General features: G+C 41.0%; 1 protein-coding gene and 1 non-coding gene across 3 annotated transcripts in view; one reads left to right on the top strand and one right to left on the bottom strand.

Moving 5' to 3' along the window:
- SPPL3 (signal peptide peptidase like 3) overlaps positions 1–27,790 on the top strand; it is a 174,338-nt gene that overhangs the window by 117,402 nt on the left and 29,146 nt on the right. For both annotated transcript variants that reach the window (XM_053588268.1, XM_053588269.1), the window contains exon 3: positions 21,222–21,310. In XM_053588268.1, the coding sequence (XP_053444243.1) occupies positions 21,222–21,310 (89 nt within the window). The remainder of the gene's footprint in view (positions 1–21,221; positions 21,311–27,790) is intronic.
- Positions 4,983–5,089, bottom strand: LOC128585087 (U6 spliceosomal RNA). The gene has a single exon (XR_008379835.1). It is a non-coding gene; the product is annotated as a U6 spliceosomal RNA (small nuclear RNA).

The raw sequence follows: 27,790 nt of genomic DNA, 5'->3' as shown, positions 1-27,790 counted from the left end.
TGGCGGGTGCCTGTAGTCCCAGCTACTCGGGAGGCTGAGGCAAGAGAATCGCTTAAGCCCAGGAGTTGGAGGTTGCTGTGAGCTGTGTGATGCCATGGCACTCTACCGAGGGCCATAAAGTGAGACTCTGTCTCTACAAAAAAAAAAAAAAACTTCCTTTCAGTTTTTCTTTGATAAAAAGAACCCAGCTATTTAGGTGACTTGCAGCTGTTCTTGGCTTTTTTTTTTTTTTTTTTTTTTGAGACAGAGTCTCACTGTGTCACCCTCGGTAGAGTCCTAAGGTGTCACAGCTCACAGCAACCTCAAATTCCTGCGCTTAAGCGATTCTTTTGCCTCAGCCTCCTGAGTAGCTGGGACTACAGTCGCCTGCTACAACACCCAGCTATTTTTTTGTTGTAGGTGTTTAGCTGGCTCAGGCCAGCTTTGAACCCGCCACCCTCGGTGTTATGTGGCTGGCGCCATAACCACTGTGCTACAGGCGCCAAGCCTGTTCTTGGCCTTAAGATTAGAAGACTTTTATCCTAAAGATCTTCAAAAGAGGATATAACATTGAGTTTCATAGCTTTTCATTATAGGCATTCAAATAAATGTTTGTTGAATGAATTATAGTACCTTTCAACATAAGCTAGTGGCTTTGCATGAAGACCTATTTCAACAAAAGCAGTTTTGCCCAAATTGGAAGTATACAGCAGGCAGCAGGACATTGTGGTTTAGATGAGTAGCTTACTGCCAAGAGTGGTCTAAAGTTGTATTTTAGAATATCTGGAGAACTGAATTGTTGTTAATTCTTCTACTGATTATTCTCAAATGTTGATCTCTTAATAAATACTGGCAGCAGTCTAGACCTGTACAGCTAAATACAGGCCTGGTCTTAACAGCACTCTTAACACATAACACATTTGTGTCCCGTATTTCCCCTTTCCTGATGTAAACACTGTACGTTCTCAAAGGCAAGTGTAGGATTTTCTTTAAGAAGTCTAGTACCTAAAGAAACAAGTAGGCGATTTCCTAAAGTTCTATTCCTTGCAACTGAATTAGTTCTACCCTGAAACATTTAGAACAAATACAATCAGATCTCTACCTCAGCGAAAATAAAATCTTATTAAGGCACTCAGAGAGTATTAAACTGCTTACTGATACAGTATCTGTCTATTACAATTTTCTGTGAAAAGTACTTCAGAGTGACCAAAAAAGGCAAACTAGAATTTGTACTTACACCAAATTTAAAGTTGAAGAATGTTCACTTGTCATTCTGGCTGACACTGATTAGCAGGCAGGGTGAGTTGTCATTTGGACCTCACCTAGTTCAAGATGAAACCATATCGTCTGTCTATAGAAGATTGTTAGTCTTAATATTGCTTTGTAATGCAGTAGCATGTATGTTTCTCATCTAAAGATAATATTTGGATCACGTTAACTCAAGGAATAATACTGTGTATCCTTTTTTTTAATGAGAAAAAGCAGTATATACTGATGTAGAAAGATATTGTAAGACCCAAGGGAAAACTTCCCCTTTGCCCTCTGAAGCTTCGCTGAAAAATCAGCTGACAAATGGCAGATTAATAGAAGAAAAGGTATACAAATTATTAACATTTATGGAAGTCTTATAAAATACATCCTCTCAAAAAAACAGCCAGATGGAGTGGCGACTGTGACTCAAGGAGTAGGACGCCAGCCCTGTATACCAGGAGTGGCAGGTTCAAGCCTGGCCCCAGCCAAAGCTGCAAAACAAACAAACAAACAAAAAAAAAAAAAACCCAGCCAGATGGTTGATGCTTTTATACTATCCTGAGGTTACTGAAACAGTGGAGGCTTGGAGCACGCGTGACAAGACAAGTTACAGTGGTAAATCAGATTATGGTAGCAAGACAGGTCAAAGGAACAGAGAGGGTCTAACTATGCAGATGGAACCTTACACATGGCAGCCCACAGAGAGATGGCAAATGTTTCTTTCCGACCTTTAAAGGTATCAGACTTTCAATTAATCTTTTCTAGATCTGGTCAAGGGAGGGCCTCAGAGAAGGCCTGGTTGCATCATGTAGATTTTCCCTATAGATGCAAACCTCCCCCCTTTTCAGCTATTCTTGTATTTCTAGCCTTTCTGAATAGCCATCTTGAAATATGTCAGTAAGTTTATTTTGGGGGTGGCGCCTGTGGCTCAAAGGAGTATGACGCCAGCCCCATATGCCAAAGGTGGTGGGTTCAAACCCAGCCCCAGCCAGAAACTGCAAAAAAAAAGTTTATTTTGGGGTAAAATATTTTAGTTTCCTTTCTAATCTTGCCAGGGCAGCAAGCATAAATTAGGATTTGTGGTCATCCTACTCTCAGGGTTTCTCTGAATCTAAAGAAGTCTCGCCTGTAAAGTACTTGGCATAGTGCCTGGCAATATGAGCTCAGTAAAGGTTAACTATCTCATTTTAACCTTCAGAACATTTTAGCTGCTTAGTCAAAAAGATCAGCTCTTCCTACCCAGATTCTTATTAGTTCTTTCTTAATGTAAGTTCTTTGTAAGCATCAATAATTGGAAATGTGTTATCTTGTAGCTTTACCTGTAACTACTTCCTGTTCAGTCATAGTTGATGAAAGGACAAATAAATTAAAATAGCATATAACCTGCTATAATTTAGATGGGGGGGTGTGTATATGAGAGAGAGAGATGGTAAATGGCTGTCTGTGATGAAAAAGTCATAGCTTAAGTCCTCTGTTAATCATTTAAACATTGATTTCAGTAACACAGACTTGCAGATAACAAGGGTACAGTTTGGATAGACCATGTAGTAATAACATCATGATGTATTAACATCATATTATATGTTACTGGTATAGCAATAACCATAAGATAATGATGGCAGGGTGGGATGAGAGAGAATGAAAGGTAATCTTCTATGAAGATGCATCAAACTATTCTAGGTCCACCCAAGTGATCTGATGTTTGTTGAATTAAGAGATTACCAAGTAAGTTGGGTTAAAGACCCATTAATTCATAAAGGTCTTGGATGTTTCTGGATGCAGAGTCTTCTGCAGAGGCTTTATTTGGACAGCTTAAATTTGCTGTCAGCTGTGCAGTATAACTGTTACTGAACCCCAGTGATAATAGCTTGGGATCTGCTAAACCCAGACACATTGATCTTAATTTTTGTAAAGCTGGAAGATCTGAATCTTCCCAGATTTAGATAATAGTTGGGGTCCTACTGCTTCATTTAGCCCAATTTCTATTTTGGGCAGTGGTAACCCATGGTCTGCTGTTAATAATCAGACAAGGCCCAATTTTAGGAAGCTTATTTGAGGCAGTGAGAAATTCAGTATCTTATAGTTACATAAAGACCTAAGAAGAATCTTAACTTCCCCCATAACACCCTCCCCATAGTACCTCATTATACTGCCTAAGGCTTTCCTGTCCCTACAGCAATTCTTATTAACTAAGTTACAGGGAAACGAACCCAGTAGAACTGGTTTACATTAATTATTACTTACTGATGGTTTGACTTTACATAGTGCAAAAGCCATATGTGTTCAGTAGAACCCAAACAGCCATTCTGTTTTTCACTGTCAGTACAGTAGTCAATAAATTACATTAGATATTCACTTTATTATAAAATAGGCTATGTTAGATGATTTTGTCCAACTGTAAGCTAATTTAAGTATTCTAACCATGTTTAAGGTAGGCTAGGCCAAGATATATAATGTATTAGGTAAGGTATAGTAAATGTGTTTTCAACTTACAGTATTTTCAACTTACCATTGGTTTATCTGGACATAATCTGTCAAGGAGCATCTGTATTTGAACAGCCAAGGTGGTGGAGCAAGATGGCCAATCAGGAAGACCGTCAGGCCGAGCTCTCCTAGAGCAACTGAGAGATGGTTGGCATTTGGTGAGGAGATTTTGCTTGGAGCTGTGGCTTGGGGTACACTGCGAGGAGGTGGGGTGCTGGTTGCTGTAAGTGAATTGGAGCAGCAGGGCAGAGATCTGACACACTAGGCTAGTCTTGCATAGGCCGCTAGTGGGACCTGCGGAGGTCCAGGACACAAGGAAGCCTTTTTGCAGTTTTCAGTTCTCAGAGTGCATTGAGTGGATTGCCTGGAAGAGTGGGCAAACCCAAACAGTATATAGCAGCCAAATTTGAGGGCTGGTTGGGGCAGATTTGCCACCAATTTGGCAGCAATAGAGATAACCATTCTGGGAAGGTCCTGGCAGCAAGGGGTCAGCCATTATGGATAGGTCGTGAGAAAGTCATAGGGTGGGCCTCCTACAGGAACATAGCCGTTTTAGTTCCACCTGGTAGGATTAGTCCTCCAGTTGTGACAGGCTCAAGGACTCCAGCACCCCATGAGAACTGTTGTCTGGGGGCGTGGTGAGACCTGCCTCTAAAGGATTCTGGAGAGATGTGAGTTCCCAGCCCCGCAGAACCTGAATGCTGAGAAAATAATCAGGTGATCGCTGTGGACAACTAAGTTGGGGGTCTGGTCTATGCCTGGGTTCTGGAGAGACGTTATCAGCTATGTTGTCCGTCCCCTAAAACTACAGCACCACCTGATGTCCCAGCAATATATTGCAACACAAATACATTCTTATTAAAGTCGGACCCTACATATATATATATATATGTGCATTATATATTTAATTATATAAATATTATATTCTATGATGCTTATTGTATAATATATACTATAATTCTATGTATGTATATATAATTAGTTTTTTCTTGTTTTTTTTGTTATTTTGTTTGATACTAAGATTGCTTATTTATGGTTATTTAGAGCTTTTAGATATTTTGTATTGATGTGTTTTGTTTCTTGCTTATTTGTATGGTTGGTTCTTAACTTCTGTTTTTACTTTCATCAAGATCAAGGGCTCCTGTATTTTTTTTTTTAAGGGCTCCTATATTTTTGGTTACGGTATTTTAGCCTCATTTATCCTGTCTCCATATTTCACTCCAGTACATTTTCTCTTTGGTTTTTTTTTATTATTATTATTAAGTCAAAAAAATATGGAACACTTCATGAATTTGCATGTCATCCTTGCGCAGGGGCCATGCTAATCTTCTCTCTGTCATTCCAATTTTAGTATATGTGCTGCCAAAGCGAGCACTACATTCTCTCTTTGGACAGAAACTCTTCTACCTTTCTCATCTCTCCCATAATAATTGCCTCTGCAACAGTTAAGATATCCCCTTCCTTTTTCTTGCCTTTCTCCTTTCTTTTTTTACTCTATTTCCCTCTCTCTTTTCTATTAGAGAAGCAGTATTTTTAATTTCCTATATCTAATCTTACCTTAATTTTTTTTTTTTTTTTTTAACTGAGAGCTGGAGAGGACACCTCTCTGGTCTAGCAGGTAGGCCACAGCAGTGATCTGGCTCAAGGAGACTTAGAAACCTTTCTACCTCTGGCCCTAGGAAGATAGTATTGGCAAGACCATACTGCAGAATTTTTCATTTCATTTTCATTCTTAATTTCTCCTTAGTGTTTTTTGTTTTTCCTCTTTTACTTCCCTTCCTAGTTTTGGCAGAGGAAGAGTCTGGCTCTGCTCAGGCTGGTAAGGAACGCCTAATTTCAAGGAACCCTCCCAGTCCAGCCCCCTCAAAACCCTCGAATTACAAGCATGGCCTTAGCACTGTCCTGATCAATATCATTTCTTCTCTCACTCTCAGCCTGACCTCCTGTTCTCCAAGTTGTTTTTTCTTCTGTTATTCCTCCTTCTCTTTTCTTTTTCTTTTACTCTTTCCTTTTTACTCTTTTTTTCTTTTTCCCCTGTTTCTCCCTGCCTGCTCCTTACCTTTCTCCTCATTTTGTCCTCACATATACTCTGAGACAAGGTAATCTGAAACAAAGGAGGAAGTGAGAAGGAAAAAGGTGCACAAAGAAGTGAATAAGAAGAAAGCACACATGAGGAGGAACCAACAGAAAAATTCAGGCACCATGAAAAACCAAAATAGAGCAACTCCTCCAAGGGACCACAGGCAGGTTTTACTAAAAGACTTATCCTATAAAGAATTACTGGATCTGAGAGAAAGGGAATTTAAAATATGGATGATTAAGACAATAACAGCAATGGATGAGAAACAAAGGCAGAACCAAAAGTCAGATGAGAAATACGTAGAATATAGGAAAAACATGGATGAACTTAAGGAAATGAAAACAATAAGGAATGTAAAGAAGCAGTAGAAAGTATCAAAAATAGATTAGCCATGAAGAAAAAAGAACATAGAGGAAAAAGTCTTTGAGTTAACCCAAGAAGTTACAGAGTCAGAAAAGAAGAGAGAGAAAGCAGAGTGGGTATTTAGCGAACTATGAGACTCCATGAAGCGTTCAGATATATAGATAATAGGAATCCTTGATGGAGAAGAAGATTGTCCCAAAGGTATGGAAGCCCTACTGGAGACTATCACAAATGAAAACTTCCCAAATTTTACTAAAGATCCTAACACACTCCTTTCACATGGATATTGAACCCCAGGTCATCTGAACTCTTAACAGAGCCCCTCCAAGACACATTGTAATGAACATGTCCAAAGTCAAGATAAAGGATAAAATTCTGGGCGGCACCTGTGGCTCAAGGAGTAGAGCGCCGGTCCCATATGCCAGAGGTGGCGGGTTCAAACCTAGCCCTGGCCAAAACCAAAAAAAAAAAGGATAAAATTCTGCAAGCAGCTAGGAGTAAGCTCCAATTGACCTACAAGGGCAGAGCCATTAGGATGACAGCAGACTTTTCAACTGAAGCTTTCCAAGCCAGAAGAGCATGGTCATCCACCTTCAACATCCTTAAACAAAATAATTTTCAGCTCTGAATCCTATATCCTGCTAAACTTAGCTTCAAAATTGATGGAGAACTCAAACCTTTTGCAGATATACAAGCACTGAGGAAATTGGCCACAACAAGACCAGGTCTACAGGAAATACTTAGACCTATTCTCAATACTGAACACCACAATGGACCCACCACCAAGTAAACATCTAGATGCCAAAGGCCAGAGCTTACCTTCCACAGTGGCACAAAGGATAAAACTATACAACAAACTATCTCATAATAAGATGAACAGAATTCCATCACACTTGTCAATACTCTCAATAAATGTCAGTGGATTGAATTCCCCACTGAAGAGGCACAGGCTGGCTGATTGGATTTAAAAAAAAAAAAAAGGCCAAGTCATCCATATGCTATTTCCAGGAGACACACCTAACCCTGAAGGACAGACAAATCAAGACTCAGGATTAAGAGATGGAAAACAGTTTTTCAAGCAAACGGAAATCAGAAGAAAGGAGAGGTTGCAGTCTTATTCTCAGATACAAGTGGATTCAAAGCAACTTTAGTTAAGAAAGACAAAGATGGACACCACTTTTTTTTTTTCTTTTAATTAGAGACAAAGTCTCACTTTGTTGCCCTGGGTAGGGTGCTATGGCGTCACAGCTCACAGCAACATCCAGCTCTTGAGCTTAGGCTATTCTCTTGCCTCAGCCCCCTGAGTAGCTGGGACTACAGGCGCCTGCCACAACACCCGGCTGTTTTTTGTTGCAGTTTTGCTGGGGCTGGGTTCGAACCTGCCACCCTCAGTATAGGGGGCTGGCGCCCTACTCACTGAGCCACAGTTGCCACCCAAAAATGGACATTTCATACTGGCCAAAGGAACAATACAACAAAAAGACACCTCAATTTTAAACATCTTTGCACCTTAACTTAAATGCTCCCAGAATTTATGAAACAGACCTTAATGGGTCTGAGCAATATGATATCCCATAACACCATAATGGTCAGGGACTTCACCCCTCTGACAGAAGTGGACAGATCCTCTAAATAGACACTAAACAAGGATAGAAAGGACTTAAACCTAGAACAAATGGGATTAATAGACATATACAGAACACACCATCCCAAAGCAAAAGAATATACCTTTTTTTCATCAGCTCATGGCAGGCATTTACTCCAAAATAGATCACATTCTAGGATGCAAATCAAACCTCAGCAAAATTAAAGGAGTAGAAATTATACCATGTCTCTTCTCAGACCTCAAGGCTATAAAGGTGAAGCTCAAACAAACTCCAACAAAAATGTTCATCTCCATACAAAGTCTTGAAAACTAAACAATCTTATGCTGAATGATAGTTATGTTCAGAAAGAGATAAAAGAGGAAATTGTTAATTTCCTCAGACATAACAACAATGAAGACACATGTTACCAAAGCCTGTAGGATATAGCAAAAGCAGTCCGAAGAGGAAAATTTACTGTGCTAGATGCCTACCTTCAAAAAGCAGAAAGTTAAAAAAAAAAAAAAAAAAAAACCAGAAAGTGAGCGCATCAACACACTCACAAACTATCTTATGGAATTGGAAAAAGAAGAACAATTTATTTATTTTTTTTTGTAGTTTTTGGCTAGGGCTGGGTTTGAACCCACCACCTACAACATATGGGGCCAGTGCCTTATTCCTTTGAGCCACAGGCGCTGCCCAAGAAGAACAATTTAACCCTAAACCCAACAGAAGAAAAGAAATAGCCCAAATTAAATAAGAAATGAATGGAATGCAAAACAAAAAATCATTTAGAAAATAAATGAAACAAAAGTTGGTTTTTTAAAAAAAGTAAATAGATAAACCTTTGCCCAGACTAAGTAGAAACAGAAAAGTAAAATCTCTAGTAACCTCAATCAGAAATGATAACAACAAATGCCACAGAGATACAAGAGATTATCTCTGAAAATTACAAGAAACTCTATATCCAGAAATTTGGCAGAGTGGAGGAAATAAATCAATACTTGGAATCATACCCTCTCCCTAGACTTAATCAAGACAAAGTAGATCTGCTGAACAGACCAATTTCAAGCATTGAGATCAAAGAAACAATAAAAAAATCTCCCAACAAAAAAATGCCCTGGTCCAGATGGCTTCATACCAGAATTCTATCAAACCTTCAAAGAAGAGCTTATACTCATATTGCAGAAATTATTCCAAAAAATTGAGAAGGAAGGGATCTTCCCCAACACGTCTATGAAGCAATCATCACCCTGATACCAAAACCAGAAAAAGATCCAATTAAAAAGGAGAACTACAGACCAATTTCACTAATGAATATAGATGCAAAAATTCTCAATAAAATCCTAGCCAGTATATTCCAGCTTATCATTAAAAAAAGACATACATGGGCTTGGCGCCTGTAGCTCGGTGGCTAGGGCACCAGCTACATACGTTGGAGCTGGTGGGTTTGAACCCAGCCGGGGCCTGCCAAACAACAATGACAACTGCAACCAAAAAATAGTTGGGTGTTGTGGCGGGCGCCTGTAGTCCCAGCTACTTGGAAGGCTGAGGCAAGAGAACCACTTAAGCCTAAGAGTCCAAGGTTGCTGTGAGCTGTGATACCACAGCACCCAACGAGGGTGACATAGTGAGACTCTGTCTCAAAAAAAAAAAAAAATCATCATGGTCAAGTAGGTTTTATGCCAGAGATGAAAGGCTGGTTTAACATACACAAGTCCATAAACGTAAGCCACCGTATCAACAGAAGCAAAAACAAAGACCATATATATGATCCTCTCAATAGATGCAAAATATAGGCATTGACAGCACATTTCTTAAACTGATTGAAGCTATCTATGACAAACCCACAGCTCATATTATACTGAATGGAGTAAAACTGAAAGCTTTTCCACTCAGAACTGGAATAAGACAAGGTTGTCCTCTATCACCGCTACTGTTCAACACAGTGCTGGAAGTTCTAGCCAGTACAGTCAGGCAAGAGAAGGTAATAAAGGGCTTCCAAACGGGAGACAGAGGAAGCAAAATTTTCCCTCTTTGCTGACGATATGATCTTATGCTTAGAGAACCCCAAAGACTCAACCACACGACTACTAGAAGTGATCAAAAAATACAGTTGGGCAGTGCGTGTGGTTCAGTGAGTAGGGCACTGGCCAAATATACTGAAGGTGGCGGGTTCAAACCCAGCCCCAGCCAAACTGCAACAAAAAAATAGCCGGGCGTTGTGGTGGGCGCCTGTAGCCCCAGCTGCTAGGGAGGCTGAGGCAAGAGAATCGCGTAAGCCCAAGAGCTGGAGGTTGCTGTGAGCCGTGTGACGTCATGGCACTCTACTGAGAGCGGTAAGTGAAACTCTGTCTCTACCAAAAAAAAAAAAATACAGTAATGTCTCAGGAAATAAAATCAATGTTCACAAATCAGTAGCCTTTGTATATGCCAATAACAGCCAAGATGAGGTGGTAATCAAGGACATAATTCCCTTCTCAGTAGTTAAAAAAATGAAATACTTAAGGAATATAACTAACAAAAGAGGCGAAGGACCTCTATAAAGCAAACTATGAAGGGGCGGCACCTGTGGTTCAAGGAGTAGGGCACTGGCCCCATATACTGGAGGTGGCAGGTTCAAACCTGGCCCCAGCCAAAAACTGCAAAAAAAAAAAAAAAGCAAATTATGAAACCCTAAGAAAAGAAATAGCAGAAGATACTAACAAATGGAAGAACATACCATGGTCATGGCGGGGAAGAATCAGCATTGTTAAAATGTCTATACTTAAGCAATCTACAGATTCAATACAATCCCCATTAAAAAAACAGCATCATACTTTCAAGATTGGGAAAAAAGAGTTCTTTGCTTTGTATGGAACCAGAAAAAAACCCACATAGCTAAAGCAATTCTTAGTAATAAAAATAAGGCAGGGGGGCATTTGCCTACCAGACTTTAGGCCATAGTGATTAAAATAGCATATTGGCACAAAAATAAAGACATAGACATCTGTAATTGAATAGAAAACAATGAGATGAAACTAAAATCTTACAGCCACCTCATCTTCGATAAACCAAAGAAGAACACTCTCTGGGGGAAGGAATTCCTATTCAATAAATGGTGCAGGGAGAGCTGGATAACCACGTGTAAAAGACTAAAACTGGACCTGCACCTTTCTCTACTCACTAAAATTGACTGAAGATGGATAAAAGATTGAAATATAAGCTATGAATCAATAAAAATCTTCGAAGAAAGTGTGTGAAAGACACTTGAAGATACTGGCCTGGGAAGAGATTTTTATGAAGAAGACTTCCATGGCAGGGGTGGCGCCTGTGGCTCGGTGAGTAGGGCGCTGGCCCCATATACCGAGGGTGGTGGGTTCAAACCCAGCCCTGGCTGAACTGCAACCAAAAAATATCCGGGCGTTGTGGCAGGCGCCTGTAATCCCAGCTGCCCGGGAGGCTGAGGCAGGAGAATTGTGGAAGCCCAAGAGCTAAAGGTTGCTGTGAGTCCTGTGACATCATGGCACTCTACTGAAGGCGGTAAAGTGAGACTCTGTCTCTACAAAAAAAAAAAAAAAAGGACTTCCATGGCAATTTCAACAAGAACAAGCATAAACAAATGGATAAATCCATAGCCTTTGGAATCCTCAAACTTTTTAAACAGAGGGCCAGTTCACTGTCCGTCAGACTGTTGGAGGGCTGGACTATAGTTTAAAAAAAAAAGCTATGAACAAATTCCCCTGCACGCTACACATACCTTATTTTGAAGTAAAAAACCAAAACGGGAACAAATACAATCACACCGCCTTATGTGGCCTGCGGGCCGCAGTTTGAGGACCCCTGCTTTATATATACCAACAATAGTCAAGCTGAAAAAACAGTCAAGGACTCTATTCCATTCACAGTAGTGACAAAGAAGATGAAATATTTGGAAGTTTACCTAACAAAGGAAGTGAGAGATCTCTATAAAGAGAACTATGAAACTCTAAGGAAAGAAATAGCTGAAGATGTTAACAAAGGGAAAAACATACCATGCTCATGGCTGGGAACAATCAACATAGTTAAAATGTCCATACTACCCAAAGCAATATACGGTTTTAATGCAATCCTTATTAAAGCTCCACTGTCATACTTTAAAGATCTCGAAAAAATTATACTTCATTTTATATGGAATCAGAAAAAACTTTGAATAGCCAAGACATTACTCAGGAATAAAAATAAAGCAGGAGGAATTACACTACCAGACCTCAGCCTACACTATAAATCAATAGTGATCAAAACATGGTACTGAAACAAAAACAGAGAGGTAGATGTATGGAAGAGAATAGAGAACCAAGAGATGAACTCAGCTACTTACTGTTATTTGATCTTTGACAAGCCAATTAAAAACATTCAGTGGGGAAAAGATTCTCTATTTAACAAATGGTGCTGGGTGAACTAGCTGGCAAACTGTAGAAGACTGAAACTGGACCCACACCTCTCACCATTAACTAAGATAGACTCTCACTGCATTAAAGATTTAAACTTAAGACAGGAAACTATAAAAATACTAAAAGAAAAGTGCAGGGAAAACTCTTGAAATCGGCCTGAGTGAATATTTTATGAGGAGGACCCCACCCCCAGGCAATTGAAGCAACATCAAAAATACACTACTGGGACCTGATCAAACTAAAAAGCTTCTGTACAGCCAAGAACATAGTAAATAAAGCAAGCAGACAGCCCTCAGAATGGGAGAATATATTTGCAGGTTATGTCTCTGACAAAGGTTTAATAACCAGAATCCACAGAGAACTCAAACATATTAGCAAGAAAAGAACAAGTGATCCTATCTCAGGGTGGGCAAGGGACTTGAAGAGAAACTTCTCTGAAGAAGACAGGCGCACGGCCTACAGACACATGAAAAAATGCTCATCATCTTTAATCGTCAGAGAAATGCAAATCAAAACTACTTTGAGATCAAACTCCAGTAAGATTAGCCCACGTCAGGGCGGCACCTGTGGCTCAGCAGAATAGGGCGCCGGCCCCATTTGCTGGAGGTGATGGGTTCAAACCCAGCCCTGGCCAAAAACTGCAAAAAAAAAAAAAAAAAAAAGATTAGCCCACGTCACAAAATCCCAAAACCAGAGATGTTGGCGTGGATGTGAAGAAAAGGCAACACTTCTACATTGCGGGTGGGAATGCAAACTAATACGTCCCTTTTGGAAAGATGTTTGGAGAACACTTAGAGATCTAAAAATAGAACTGCCATTCGATCCTACAATTCCTCTACTAGGTATATATCCAGAAGACCAAAAATCACATTACAACAATGTATGTACAGAATGTTTATTGCAGCCCAATTCATAATTGCTAATTCATGGAAGAAGCCCACGTGCCCATCTACCCATGAATGGATCAGTAATTGTGGTATATGTACACCATGGAATATTATGCAGCCTTAAAGAAAGATGGAGACTTTACCTCTTATGTGTTTAAATGGATGGAGCTGGAACATATTCTTCTTAGCAAAGTATCTCAAGAATGGAAGAAAAAGTATCCAGTGTACTCAGTCTTACTATGAAACCAATTTATAGCTTTCATAAGAAATTATAGCCCAAGAAGAAAGGGAAAAGGGAGAGGGAGGGGAGGGGAGGATGGGTGGAGGAGAGTAATTGGTGGGACCCCACCTACGGTGCATCTTACAAGGGTACATGTGAAATTTAGTAGGTGTAGAATATAAATGTCTTAACACAATAACTAAGAAAATGCCATGAAGGCTATATTAACTAGTTTGATGAAAATATTTGAAATTGTGGGCGGCGCCTATGGCTCAGTGAGTAGGGCGCCGGCCCCATATGCCGAGGGTGGCGGGTTCAGGCCCAGCCCCGGCCAAACTGTAACAAAAAAATAGCCAGGCGTTGTGGCGGGCACCTGTAGTCCCAGCTGCTTGGGAGGCTGAGGCAAAAAGAATCGCGTAAGCCCAAGAGTTAGAGGTTGCTGTGAGCCGTGTGACACCACGGCACTCTACCCGAGGGCGGTACAGTGAGACTCTGTCTCTACAAAAAAAAAAAAAATATATATATATATATATATATATATATATTTGAAATTGTATATAAAACCAGCACATTGTACCCCATGATTACATTAATGTACACAGCTATGATTTAAAAAAAAAAAAAAAAAGAATAAACAAATGGGACTTAATTAAACTGAAAAGCTTCTATACAGCTAAGGAGACAACCAACCAAAGCAAATAGACAACCATCAGAATGGGGAAAGATATTTGCATATTATGAAATGGACAAAAGCTTAATAACTAGAATCTACAGAGAACTCAAATTAAGCAACAACAAAGAAAAGCAAACAGTCCCCTATATCAACAGGCAAGTGAGATGAATAGAACCTTTTCTAAAGACAGACCAAGGGCTAACAAGCATATGAAAAAAACTCATCCCTTGGCGGCGCCTGTGGCTCAGTCGGCAAGGCACTGGCCCCATATACCGAGGGTGGCGGGTTCAAACCCGGCCCCGGCTGAACTGCAACCAAAAAATAGCTGGGCGTTGTGGCGGGCGCCTGTAGTCCCAGCTACTCAGGAGGCTGAGGCAAGAGAATTGCTTAAGCCCAGGAGTTGGAGGTTGCTGTGAGCTGTGTGATGCCATGGCACTCTACCGAGGGCCATAAAGTGAGACTCTGTCTCTACAAAAAAAAAAAAAAGAAAAGAAAAAAACTCATCCCTAATTATCAGAGAAATGCAAATCAGAACCACCCTGAGATATCATCTTACTGCAGTGAGAATGGCCCACATCATAAAGACTTAAAACTGCAGATGCTGGCATGGTTGTGGAGAGAAGGGAACACTTATACACTGCTGGTAGGACTGCAAAATAATACAACCCTTTTGGAAGGAAGTATAGAGAATCCTCAAAGAACTCAAACTAGACCTCCCATTTGATCCTGCAGTCCCATGACTGGGCATCTACCCAGAAGGAAAAAATCATTTATCGTAAGTACATTTGCGCTAGACTATTTATTGCAGCTCAATTTACAATTGCCAATTTGTGGAAACAACCTAAATGCCCACCAGTCTAGGAATGGATTAACAAATTGTGGTAATGTATACTATGGAATACTATACAGCCACTAAAAAGGATGGTGATTTACATCCTTTGGATTAATTTAGGTGGAATTGAAATACATTCTTCATAGTAAAGCATCAGAAGAATGGAGAAGCAAGAATCCAATGTACTTAATTCTGATATGAAAACGATTGATGGTAGTACATGATGGGGGAGATATATAACTTCAGCTTATCCTGCGCTCTCTTCTCAGCACTCGGTCACATTCACCACATTCAGAGGTGGTGTAATGCCTGTGCTTATGGTTAAATCATAGAGATGACTGGCAACTTTTCAGTCCGAAAAATCAGTATAATGACAACAGAAAGAATGGGGGAACCTAACTATCTGTAACAACTAGCCAGCCCCCAGGGTACAGATATGGGCAAAGATTCCTATAAATTTACCCTGCTGTTACCAGATTCTGAGAAGCAAAATAGTCATAATAAGTATAGTTATTATTCCATTGATAAGTGAATTTGAAAAGCTTAATTTAATGTACATGTCTTTCCCAAAGTATGCCCACAGGGAAGAAACAGTCTTCATTCACATTCAGTTGACTCTAAAAAGTTCCCATGAAATGCACCAGTGATCCTAGGGTTTAAGTCCCTACAGATTAATAGCTCCGCCATGATAAAACATGAATTAAAGTTTAAAAGATTATAGAAGTGAAACCATGGACTGAAAACTAACACTCTGGGATGCCAAGGCAAGAGGATCAGTTGAGCTCAGGAGTTCAAGACCAGCTGAGCAAGGCAAGACCCCATCTCTATTAAAAATAGAAAAAAAAAAATTAGCTGGGCATTGAGGCGAGTTCCTGTAGTTCCAGCTCAAGAGGCTGAAGCAGGAGGATCACTTGAATCCAGGAGTCTGAGGTGCTGTGAGCTAGGTTGATGCCACAGCACTCTAGCCTGGGCAACAGGCTCCAAAAAAAAAAAAATTAATAGGAAAATGTTTGTCTCAGGAGATAGTGACCAATAACAGTTTCTCTGAGGAGCAACCGATGTCCTTTTTAATTTTAATTTTAATTAATTAATTTATTTTTTTGAGACAGAGCCTCAAGCTATCACCCTCAGTAGAGTGCCATGGCATCACAGCTCACACCAATCTCCAACTCCTGGGCTCAAGCGATTCTCCTGCCTCTGCCTCCCAAGTAGCTGGGACTACAGGCACCCGCCACAACGCCTGGCTATTTTTTGGTTGCAGCTGTCAGTGTTTGGCGGGCCGGGCTGGATTCGAACCCACCAGCTCAGGTGTATGTGGCTGGCGCCTTAGCCGCTTGAGCCACAAGCGCTGAGCCTTAATTTTTATTTTTGAGACAGTCTCACTTTATCGTGTCCCCCACCCCCCACCTCATAGAGTGGTGTGGTGTCATAGTTCACAGCAACCTCAAACTCTGGGGCTCAAGCAATTTTCTTGCCTCAGCCTCCCAAGTAGCTGGGACTATAGGCTCCTGCCACAAAGCCCTATTTTTTTTTTTTTTTTTTTTTAGAGACAGGGTCTCGGTGTAGCTTAGGCTGGTATCCAACTTGTGAGCTCAGGTCAGGTGTTCTGCCCACCTCCTCTTTCCAGAGTGCTGGGATTAAAGGCGTGAGCCACCATACCCATCTGATGTACCTTTTTAAATTTCTGCTAAAATGTCTTCCTCTGATGCCTAGAGAAATATAAGGCCTCTTTTTTTTTTTTTTTTTTTTTTTTTTGCAGAAAGAGGGACGGGGGCGGCGCCTGTGGCTCAGTCGGTAGGGCGCCGGCCCCATATGCTGAGGGTGGCGGGTTCAAACCCGGCCCCGGCCAAACTGCAACCAAAAAAAAAAAAAATAGCCAGGAGTTGTGGCGGGCGCCTGTAGTCCCAGCTACTCAGGAGGCTGAGGCAAGAGAATCACTTAAGCCCAGGAGGTGGAGGTTGCTGTGAGCTTTGTGAGGCCACGGCACTCTACCGAAGGCCATCAAGTGAGACTCTGTCTCTACAAAAAAAAAAAAAAAAAGAAAGAGGGAGGGGGGTGGGGCCTTGGTTTGTGTCACACTTTATGGGGGCAAGACATGATTGCAAGAGGGACTTTGCCTAACAATTGCAATCAGTGTAACCTGGCTTATTGTACCCTCAATGAATCCCCAACAATAAAAATAATGATAATAATAATAAAGAAATATAAGGCCTCAAATTTATGAGGGCTATCCAGAAAGTATCCAGCCATGTAATATGAAAAGTAGAGACATGCGTGGCCACTCACTTTCTGGGCAGCGCTTGTATATATGAATGTTCCAAAATCCAGGGTTTTCTAAAAATTAAAAAACCTCAGGAAAGCCAACACGTAAGAGTTTGTTTTGGTTTTGTTTTTTCTAAGAAACAGAGTCTCACTTTATCACCCTCAGTACAGTGCTGTGGCGTCACAGCTTACAGCAACCTCCAACACCTGGGCTTAGGCAGTTCTCCTGCCTCAGCCTCCCAAGTAGCTGGGACTACAGGCACCCACCACAACGCCCAGCTATTTTTTGTTGCAGTTTGGCTGGGGCCAAGTTCGAACCCACCACCCTTGGGATATGGGGCCAGCGCCCTACCCACTGAGCCACAGGCACCACCCAAGAATCTTCACTGTATCCCAGAAGAGGAGTCAGCAGAGCCTTCTTCAGCACCAATCATAGATAAGGGAGTTTTAAACAGTGGATGAAAGTACATGAACCCAAGTGGCAGGAGAGAGTCAGACCGTTAGTGTAGATCAGCAAATCTTTTGAATCCAGCAAGAGATTTTAGTCATGGAGGTGGGAAAATATGACTTTAATAATATTATCAGTGTCTGGGCGGTGCCTATTGCTCAGTGGTTAGGGCGCCGGCCCCATGTACCAAGGGTGGCAGGTTCAAACCCGGCCCTGACCAAACTGCAACAAAAAAAAAAAAAAAGAGACTATTATCAGTGTCACCTGAGCCCAGTAATTTGGTTAAGCATCCCTACTAGAAGGATTGTGAGCTCTCTCTTCAGGACAGTATCCTCCACTCTCCTAAAGAGAAGGATAAAACCCAGTTAGTGCTCCAGTATCCCCAGGGACTTTTAAAGGCATGAACAAAAAATAAAAAGAGACCTTTCCTTCATTTCAAAATTTCAGTTTAGGACCTGTTTAAAAGAGCCACCTAGAGGCACTTCTGCTTCCAGCCAAAATAGAAACTATCCAAAATGAAACAGAAAAGAGAATAAATGTTTTTAAAACATGAACATCATTGAGCTATCATTGAACATAAAGAGAAACCTCCAGTGGCCTAATATATGGATAACTGGAGTTTCTGACAGAGGAGAAAACAAGGAGGGACCAAAAAAAATTGGAGAAATAATGTTCACACACTGCCAATTTTGATGAAAACATTAACCCATGGATCCAAGAAACTCAGTAAACCCAAAGCACAAGAAACATGAAGAAAACTACGGTAAGGCATATCATACAATAGCTCAAAACCAGTGATAAAAGAAAAATCCAGGGGCTTCCCATTTTGATTTCCCCCCGCCGCTGCCGGAGGTTCTGTTCCCCTTTTCTGTTTTGCACTTATTTGCTTATCATACATATCAATCTTTGTCCTTGTCAATAAACTCTATCCTGTTGCTTAAAAAAATAAAAATGAAAATCCTAAAAGCAGCCAGAAGGGGGGAAAAGCATGTTAGGTACAGGGGAGAAAAGATAAGGATGCATCTGATTTCTCATTGAATATACAAGTGAAAAGACAAGGGTATTTGCGAAACTTGGTAAATGTAGAATGTAAATGTCTTGGCACAGTAACTGAGATAATGCCAGGAAGGCTATGTTAACCATTGTGATGAAAATGTGTCAAATGGTCGAGTGTATGATGCCCCATGATCATATCAATGTACACAGCTATGGTTTAATAAAAAAATAAATAAAAATCATGAAATTAAAAAAAACAAAAAAAGAACAGTTTTAAAATACAGAAAGAAAAAAACATTGCCATAGGATTCTATAGCAAAAATATCTTTAAAAAATAAAGGCAAAATAGGTGGCAACTATAGCTCAGGGGGTAGGGCGCTGGCTGCAACAAAAAATAGCCAGATGTTGTGGCAGGCACCTGTAGTCCCAGCTACTTGGGAGGCTGAGGCAAGAGAATTGCTTAAACCCAAGAGTTAGAGATTGCTGTGAGCTGTGACACCATGGTACTCTACTGAGGGCGACATAGTGAGACTGTCTCCAAAAAAATAAATCAGTCAATCAGGTTTTCAGGCATACACAACCTGAAAGAATTGATCACCCGCTGTTTTGCAGTACAAGAAATGTTAAAGGAAGTTTTTCAGGCAGAATGAAAACAGTACCAGTTGGAAAGCTGCATCTGTACAAAGGAATGAAGATCACCAGGAATGATAAATACATTGGTAAAAATCTTTTTTCCTTCCTGGAGAACATTTAGGAGATTTTTTTTTAAATGCATATTTTTTTCTTGTTACAGTAAAACGTCTGTAAGTAAGTTGACTACCCAAGGGACGCTAATAAACTGGTCAACATATAGAGGGGTGGTCAACATAAGGAACTAGGCCTACTGTACCTGATATATGTACATGTGGTGTATGTCTGTTCTATGGAAATTAGGTCTTTTTTTTTTTTTTTTTTTTTTTTGTAGAGACAGAGTCTCACTTTATAATAAAGCCCTCAGTAGAGTGCTGTGGCATCACACAGCTCACAGCAACCTCCAGTTCCTGGGCTTAGGCAATTCTCTTTCCTCAGCCTCCCAAGTAGCTGGGACTACAGGTGCCCACCACAATGCCCAGCTATTTTTTAGTTGCAGTTTGGCCGGGGCCAGGTGTGAACCCACCACCCTCATTATATGGGGCTGGCACCCTACCACTGAGCCACAGGTGCCACCTGGAAATTAGGTCATCTTAAGGAGGTGGTCAATGTAAGGAAGTGATCAATTATAGAGGTTCTACTGTGTTTAAAACAATGTAAACAAAAATAGGAACTAACACAAGGAAGAATGTGTTAATTAAAGATGTGTACTATAAACCCTATAGCTGCCACCAAAATAAAAGAGCAAGAGTTACAGCTAATAAGACAACAAAAGAGATAAAATTAAATCATAAAATATATTAATCCTAAAGTAGGCAAGTAAGGGAAACAATAACAACAAAAAAGGACAAGTAGAAAAAAAAAAGGACAAGTAGAGAATAAATAGTAAGATGAAGCTCTCAAACCTCAGCACGTTGATAATCCCATTAAATAAAATTAAAAGCGAGGACAGAGGGGTATTGGTGTGCTCTCACCTAAGGGGCACAGCTACAACAGGGACATTACTTAACAAATGCAAACAGGGGTGGCGCCTGTGGCTCAAAGGAGTAGGGCACCAGTCCCATATGCCAGAGGTGGCAGGTTCAAGCCCAGCCCTGGCCGAAAACCACACACAAAAAAAAAAAAAAACACAAACAGTGTAACCCTAATCATCTGTGACTTCTTATTAATCTGAAATAAAAAGAAAAGACAGAAATTGTCAGATTGAGTAAAAAAAAAAAAAGCAAGACCCAATTATATGGTGCTTACAAGCAACACGTTGTAAAGATAAAGCCAAGATTAAAAGTAAAAGTTTGAGTTGTAGCTGAGTTTTATACCCAGGAAATCTGCCATATACATTGTACCTGATAGCTGGGAACAAATTGAGTTCCCTCCTCTTTCTCCTTTCTTGAATTTAATTGTGTTTTTCTTTATGTGAGCCAGTAGTTGTTGGTTTACTATTTTCAGGTTAGTACTGATTACATGGGATGCTTGCTTTTCCATTCTTGAGATATTTTACTTAGGAGAATGTTCTCCATATCCATCCAGGTAAATACAACCCCTCCGTTTCCTTTTTGTCTTTAGCTTGTACCATTAAATACCATATACTTAACTTACCTTTCTTGTTTAATATGTCTGTTCCTACTGAATGTAAAATCCAGTAGTATTTTGCTATTTATTGTCCCACCAGTACTTAGTATAGTTTTGCATACAGAAGACACATTTGTTGTTGGTGAGTCAAAGCTGGCAAGATACAGAGAAATGAGTGCTATCAGAGAATAAATTGGTACAACCTTTCTGGAAGCAGCTATGTGGTGTATAAAAGTCTTGATGTGCTTGCCCTTTGGTATTTCTCCTTCTAGGTTTTTACCATGAGGAAGTAATTAGATGTGCACAGAGATATGGCTGGGAGATTTCAGCCACATTGGAATGCTTTCAACTGTAGTCAGGAAAACTCTTGAACTGACATTGGAAGGAATGTACATTGTTTTTTGAAATGAGGCAACAAGAACTGTTTTTCCAGAGTAATTAAAAGGAGTATCTTCCATTAATATTTTAAAATTTTGTGCCATTGCTAACTTTTCTAACCACGTTCTTTCTTAAGCAAAACTAAAACTTACCTATGAAATTTTTTTCCCACAGGTCTCTTAATATGGACTTTGAAAATCAAGACAAGGAGAAAGACAATAATAGTTCTTCTGGATCTTTCAATGGCAACAGCACCAATAATAGTAAGATATTTTATGTCAGTTAACTTTTCTTTTTTTTTTTAATTTTTTTTTTTGTAGAGACAAGAGTCTCACTTTATGGCCCTCTGTAGAGTGCCGTAGCCTCACACAGCTCACAGCAACCTCCAACTCCTGGGCTTAAGCTATTCTATTGCCTCAGCCTCTCGAGTAGCTGACTACAGGCGCCCGCCACAACGCCCGGCTATTTTTTGGTTGCAGTTTGGCCGGGGCTGGGTTTGAACCCGCCACTCTCCGTATATGGGGCCGGCGCCTTACCGACTGAGCCACAGGCGCCGCCCGTCAGTTAACTTTTCTATATGTAGTTGTGTTACTTGGATTCTTTCTCTGCTTGCCATTAATAATTTACTGGGTTCTGGCCACGGGTGGTGTATAATGCCAGTAATCCTAGCACTCTGGGAGGTCGAGGCAGGTGGATTGCTTGAGCTCACGAGTTCCAGACCAGTGTGAGCAAAAGCGAGACCTCGTCTCTACTAAAATAGAAAAACTGAGGCAAGAGGATCGCTTGAGCCCAAGAGTTGGAGGTTGCTGTGAGATATGAAGCCAAAGCACTCTACCCTGAGCAACAGCTTGAGTCTCTGTCTCAAAATAAATAAATAAATAAATAAATAAATAATTTACTAGGTTCCAGGGTTTATGTTTTGCATAATAATAAAATCTAATTTCTAGGACATAGTCTGTTAAATTTTGTTCTAAATCTGATTTACTGATGTCTTGTGTACTGCTTTTAACTCAATGTCTAAAATGCTTGCTGTTGAGAGTCTTTACTTCTTGAAGATAAGCAGGCTAGATTAGTATCTGCCTGCTTATAGATTTCGTTTAGATACTTTGAGGTTGCTAATTTTATAGGTGTTGATCATAAATTTTTCCTGCAACTTTTTTTTTTTTTTTTTGAGACAGAGACTCACAGCTATCACCCTGGGTAGAGTGCTATGGTGTCACAGCTCATAGCAACCTCAAACTCTTGGACTTAAGCAATTCTCTTCCCTCAGCCTCCCGAGTAGCTGGGACTACAGGTGCCAGCCTCAAATGCCTGGCTATTTTTTGTTGTCATTGTTTTAGCTGGCCTGTGCCGGCCGGGTTCTAACCCACCAGCCTTGGTATATGTTGCCGGCGCTCTACCCACTGAGCTACAGGCACCACCTCCAGTGACTCTTAAAAGAGCTGCTTGAAGTACTTGTAAAACTAAGTATCATGAGTATCTTTTCTGATATTTAAGATCTTATAAGGATGCTTGCTTTGAATAAAAAAAGAAATATACTATATGGCAAATATTTAATAGCATTTTTCATAAATAACCAAAATGTAAAAACAACCCAAGGATCCACAAACTAGAGAATTTATAAATAAAGATGGTGTGTCCATATAATGGAATACTACTTAGCAGTAAAAAGAATGCAGTACTGACATGTGCTGTAATATAGATGAAACTCAAAACATTATACTAAGTCAGAGGAGCCAGACAGAACATATTGTAAGGGTCCATTTATGTGAAATTTCTACAAGTACATCTAGACAGTAGATAAGTGATTGGGGTTAGGAATGAGAAGAACTTATTATAAACTGAGGGGTCTTGTGATGTAAATGTTCTAAAACAAGATTATAGTGATGTTTCACAGTTGGTAAATTTACCTCCTCAAAAGTCATTGAATTATACACTTAAAATGGATGAATTTTATGTTACATAAATTGTACCTCAAGAGAGTTAAAGAAAATTGGTGTTGCTTATTATGGAAAGAGTTGAATTAAAATTAAGGAGACTTGATTTGATAATATTGTCAGATTTATATTGAGTGTTCCTACTGTGTACTCAGTATTCTATTAGATACTTTGAAAGATGCAAAAATACAACAGCAATTTTTTCTAATATATTAAAAACAAAAAAGAAGTGCTAAGACCCAGATGGTAAATACCATGCACGGTGGCTCACACCTATAGTCCTACCACTCTGGGAGGCCCAGGCCTGGTGGATTGCTTGAGCTCAGAAATTGGAGACCAGCCTGAGCAAGAGTGAGACCCTGTCTCTAAAGATAACCTGGCGTTGTGGCAGGTGGCTATAGTCCCAGCTATTCGGGAAGCTGAGGCAAAAGGATCTCTTGAGCCCAAGAGTTTGAGGTTGTGTGAACTATGACTCCACGGCACTCTACCCAGGGTGACAAAGTGAGACTGTTTCAAAAAAAAAAAAAAAAATAGAGATAGTAAATACCAATTCACCTTGTGTATCTGGGGCAGGTACTTTTTTTTACTGACTCTCACTATAGCCTCAACAATCCTTCTGAACAAGCAGCTACTATCAGTGAATCAGACTAAGCTCTAAACATGAAATCTTTTTTGATATCCATGTACAGAGGGAGTGAAAAGAGAAAGACTACCAGGAAAGCAACAATGGCTTAAGTAAGTTCTCTTGCCTAGAGAAGGTAGAGTTTATCTTGAAACAGTGAACTTGGGCTTGGCTCTGTGGCTCACACCTGTAATCCCAACACTCTGGGAGGTGGAGGTGGGAGGATTGCTGAGCTCAGGAATTCGAGACCAACCTGAGCAAAAGCGAGACTCCCTCTAAAAAAATTGCTAAGCATTGTGGTGGGTGCCTATAGTCCCTGCTACTCAGGAGGCTGAGGCAAGACAATCACTTGAGCCCAAGAGTTTGAGGTTGCTCTGAGCTATGACACCATAGCACTCAACCTCAGGGTGACTGTAATAGACTCTGTCTCCAAAAAAAAAAGGAACAGTAAACTTGGATGGGTGAAGAAGTCATTTTAGGTGGGGCAAGTAGATTACAGGCACAAAGGGCGTGGTATCGTGAGGTTTAAGTTGCTACCTAATAGGGAAGAAATACTTCCTGGAGTTTTTTTTTTTTTTTTGAGACAGAGTCTCAAGTTGTCACCCTGGGTAGAGTGCTGTGCCATCATAGCTCACAGCAACCTCCAACTTGGGCTCAAGTGATCCTCTTGCCTCAGTTTTTCTATTTTTAGGGCTGAAATTTTTTTTTTTTGCAGTATTTGGCTGGGGCTGGGTTTGCACCCGCCACCTCTGGTATATGGGGCCGGCGCCCTATTCCTTGAGCCACAGGCGCCACCCAGTTTTTCTATTTTTAGTAGAGACGGAGTCTCACTTTTGCTCAGGCTGGTCTTGAGCGCATAAGTTCATGCTATCCACCCACCTTGGCCTCCCAGAGTGCTAGGATTATAGGCATGAGGCACTGCTCCCGGCCTGAGGATCTTAATGAAAAGTTAAAATATTAATGGAGGACCATGGATGTTAAGTTCAAAAGAGATTATTTAATTTCTGTTTCAATTTCCCTAGTGATTATAATATTTCATCAACCAAATTATACTTGTCCAGTTTTCACTAAGTTACATGTATTTCACTATCCCTGGGAGTGCAAAGTGGGCATAATAAAGACAGTAAGTAGAATCATCTAAAAATATAATGAGCCTTTTCTTTTGAGACAGAGTCTCACTTTGTAGCCCTCGATAGAATGCCGTGGCATCACAGCTCACAAAACCTCCAGCTCTTGGGCTTAAGCAATTCTCTTGCCTCATCCTCCCAAGTAGCTGGGACTACAGGCTCCCACCACAACACCTGGCTATTTTTAGAGATGGGATCTCGCTCTGGCTCATGCTGGTCTCAAACCTGTGAACTCAGACAATCCACCTGCCTCGGCCTCCCAGAGTGCTAGGATTACAGGCATGAGCCACCACTACACCCGGCAGTGAGTCTTGTTTTGTTTTGTTTTGTTTTGTTTTAGAGACAGAGTCTCACTTTGTCACCCTCGGTAGAGTGCTGTGGCATCATAGCTCACAGCAAGCTCAAACTCTTGGGCTTACGTGGTTCTCTAGCCTCAGCCTCCCAACTAGCTGGGACTACAGGTGCCTGCCACAATGCCCACCTATTTTTCTGTTGCACTTGTCATTATTGTTTAGCTGGCCCGGGCGGGTTTGAACCCACCAGTATGGGGCTGACACCATAACCACTGTGCTATGGGTGCCAAGCCTGAGGGGAAGATTTTAAGAAAAGGAAGGTATGAATTTAGTTTTGAGATTTTGGCAAGAGTGTTTTGAAATGATTGAAGGAGAAAGTGACTAGATAGAGGTTTTTAAATTATAGTTGCCCACTTTCAAAATAATAAAAATCAAGAAATTTGTTAAGATACATGAGAGTATGGCTCAGCGCCTGTGGCTGAAGCGGCTACGGCACCAGCCACATACACCTGAGCTGGCAGGTTCGAATCCAGCCTGGGTCCACCAAACAACAATGAGAACTACAACCAAAAAATAGCCAGGCATTGTGGCAGGCGCCTGTAGTCCCAGCTACTTGGGAGGCAGAGGCAGGGGAGTAGCTTGAGCCAAAGAGTTGGAGGTTGCTGTGAACTGTGATGCCACAGTACTCTACCCAGGGCGACAGCTTGAGGTTCTGTCTCAAAAAAAAGATACATGACAGTAGGAAACGATGTTTAATGTAGGTCAGGGGTGAAGGGTCACTCTCATTACAAGATTTGACTGTTAAAAATGATTAGTCCTTAGTTATAAGGGAAGCTAGAAGATGGAGAAGCATTAAGTGTTGGCAAAGGATTAGATGGGCCTCTTGAATCAAAACTTCCAAAATGGAGAAATCACTTTGTAATTGAATGTTTCTGCCTGCAATGTTCCTAGAGTATTTGAACGAAAGACTGAGGAATCATAACCAGATTATAGTTATACTTCATCTATCTGAGCAGCTCTAACCACATGGAAATAAGCAGAGAGGGTAGAATAGGCCTACCAGGAAGTATGGTACTCAATTTATTAAAAAGCAGGAAAATGAAAATTAAAACCATGATTAAAGAACACTGTATACCTACCAGAATGGCTAAAATTTGGCTCAGCACCCATAGCACAGTGGTTACCCCACCAGCCACATACATTGGGGTTGGTGGGTTCAAACCTGGCTCGGGCCTGCTAAACAGCAATGACAACTGCAAACAAAAAAATAGCCAGGCGTTGTGGCAGGCACCTATAGTTCAGCTACTTGGGAGGCTGAGGCAAGAGAATCGCTTGAGTCCAAGAGTTGGAGGTTGCTGTGAGCTGTGACGCCACAGGACTCCACCAAGGGCAACATAGTGAGACTCTGTCTCAAAGAAAGAAAAAAAGAAAACAGAATGGCTAAAACTTAAAACCTTAACCAAATGTTGGTTAGGACATAGAACAAGAAAGAACCCACTTGCACTACTAGAAAGAGTGTAAGTTGGCACAATCACTTTGGAAAACAGTTTGCTATTATCTACTAAAGGTGACAGTATAAACCTTTGGACCCAGCCGTGTCACTCCTAGTTGTACATCCAATAGATACAGGCACCTATGCATCAAAAGTCAGGTACAAGAATGCTCAAAGCAGCGTTTTTTTTTTTGAGACAGAGTCTCACTTTATTGCCCTCGGTAGAGTGCCATGGCCTCACACAGCTCACAGCAACCTCCAACTCCTGGGCTTAAGCGATTCTCTTGCCTCAGCCTTCCGAGTAGCTAGGACTACAGGCGCCCGCCACAATGCCCGGCTATTTTTTGGTTGCAGTTTGGCCGGAGCCGGGTTTGAACCCGTCACTCTCAGTATATGGGGCCGGCCCCTTACCGACTGAGCCACAGGCGCCGCCCAGCAGCGTTATTTTTAAAAAACAAAAAGTTGGAAACAATCCAGGCATTAACCATAGAATGGATAAATAAATCTTAATACAGTAGAATGTGAGTTGACTGCCCAAGGGACTGTAACAAACTGATCAACATACAGAGGTGGTCAACATAAGGAACTAGGCCTGCTATACTGATACATACATGTGGTGCATGTCCGGTCTCGGTCAACTTGGCAGTTCTACTTTATATATACAATGAAAATGAATGAACTACTACAGCTTCATTTAACAGCATGGATGGCTCTCACAAGTAATGTTGAGTGAAAGAAGTCAGACTAAAAATACCACATACTACATAATTGATACATATATAAAGATTTTTTTTTTTTTTTTTTTTTTTTTTTTGAGACAGAGTCTCACTATGTTACCCTAAGTAGAATGCCTCCGGCGTCACAGCTCACAGCAACCTCAAACTCTTGGGCTTAAGCAATTCTCGTGCCTCAGCCTCCCAAGTAGCTGGGACTACAGGCACTGCGGCCCAGCTGTTTCTTTGTTGCAGTTGTTTTTAGCTGTTGTTTAGCTGGCCCGGGCCAGGTTCGAACCCACCACCCTCAGTGTACGTGGCTGGCACTGTAACCACTGTGCTATGTGTGCCAAGCCTATAAAGATTGTGGCTCAGTGAGTAGGGCGCCAGCCCCATATGCCAAGGGTGGCGGGTTCAAACCCAGCCCCGGCCAAACTGCAACAAAAAAATAGCCGGGCGTTGTGGCAGGCGCCTGTAGTCCCAGCTGCTCCGGAGGCTGAGGCAGGAGAATCGCGTAAGCCCAAGAGTTTAGAGGTTGCTGTGAGCTGTGTGACGTCAT

The sequence above is a fragment of the Nycticebus coucang genome, chromosome 4, assembly GCF_027406575.1.
Source record: "Nycticebus coucang isolate mNycCou1 chromosome 4, mNycCou1.pri, whole genome shotgun sequence".
Taxonomy (NCBI): Eukaryota; Metazoa; Chordata; class Mammalia; order Primates; family Lorisidae; genus Nycticebus; species Nycticebus coucang.
This window is presented reverse-complemented; position numbering and strand designations above follow the sequence as displayed.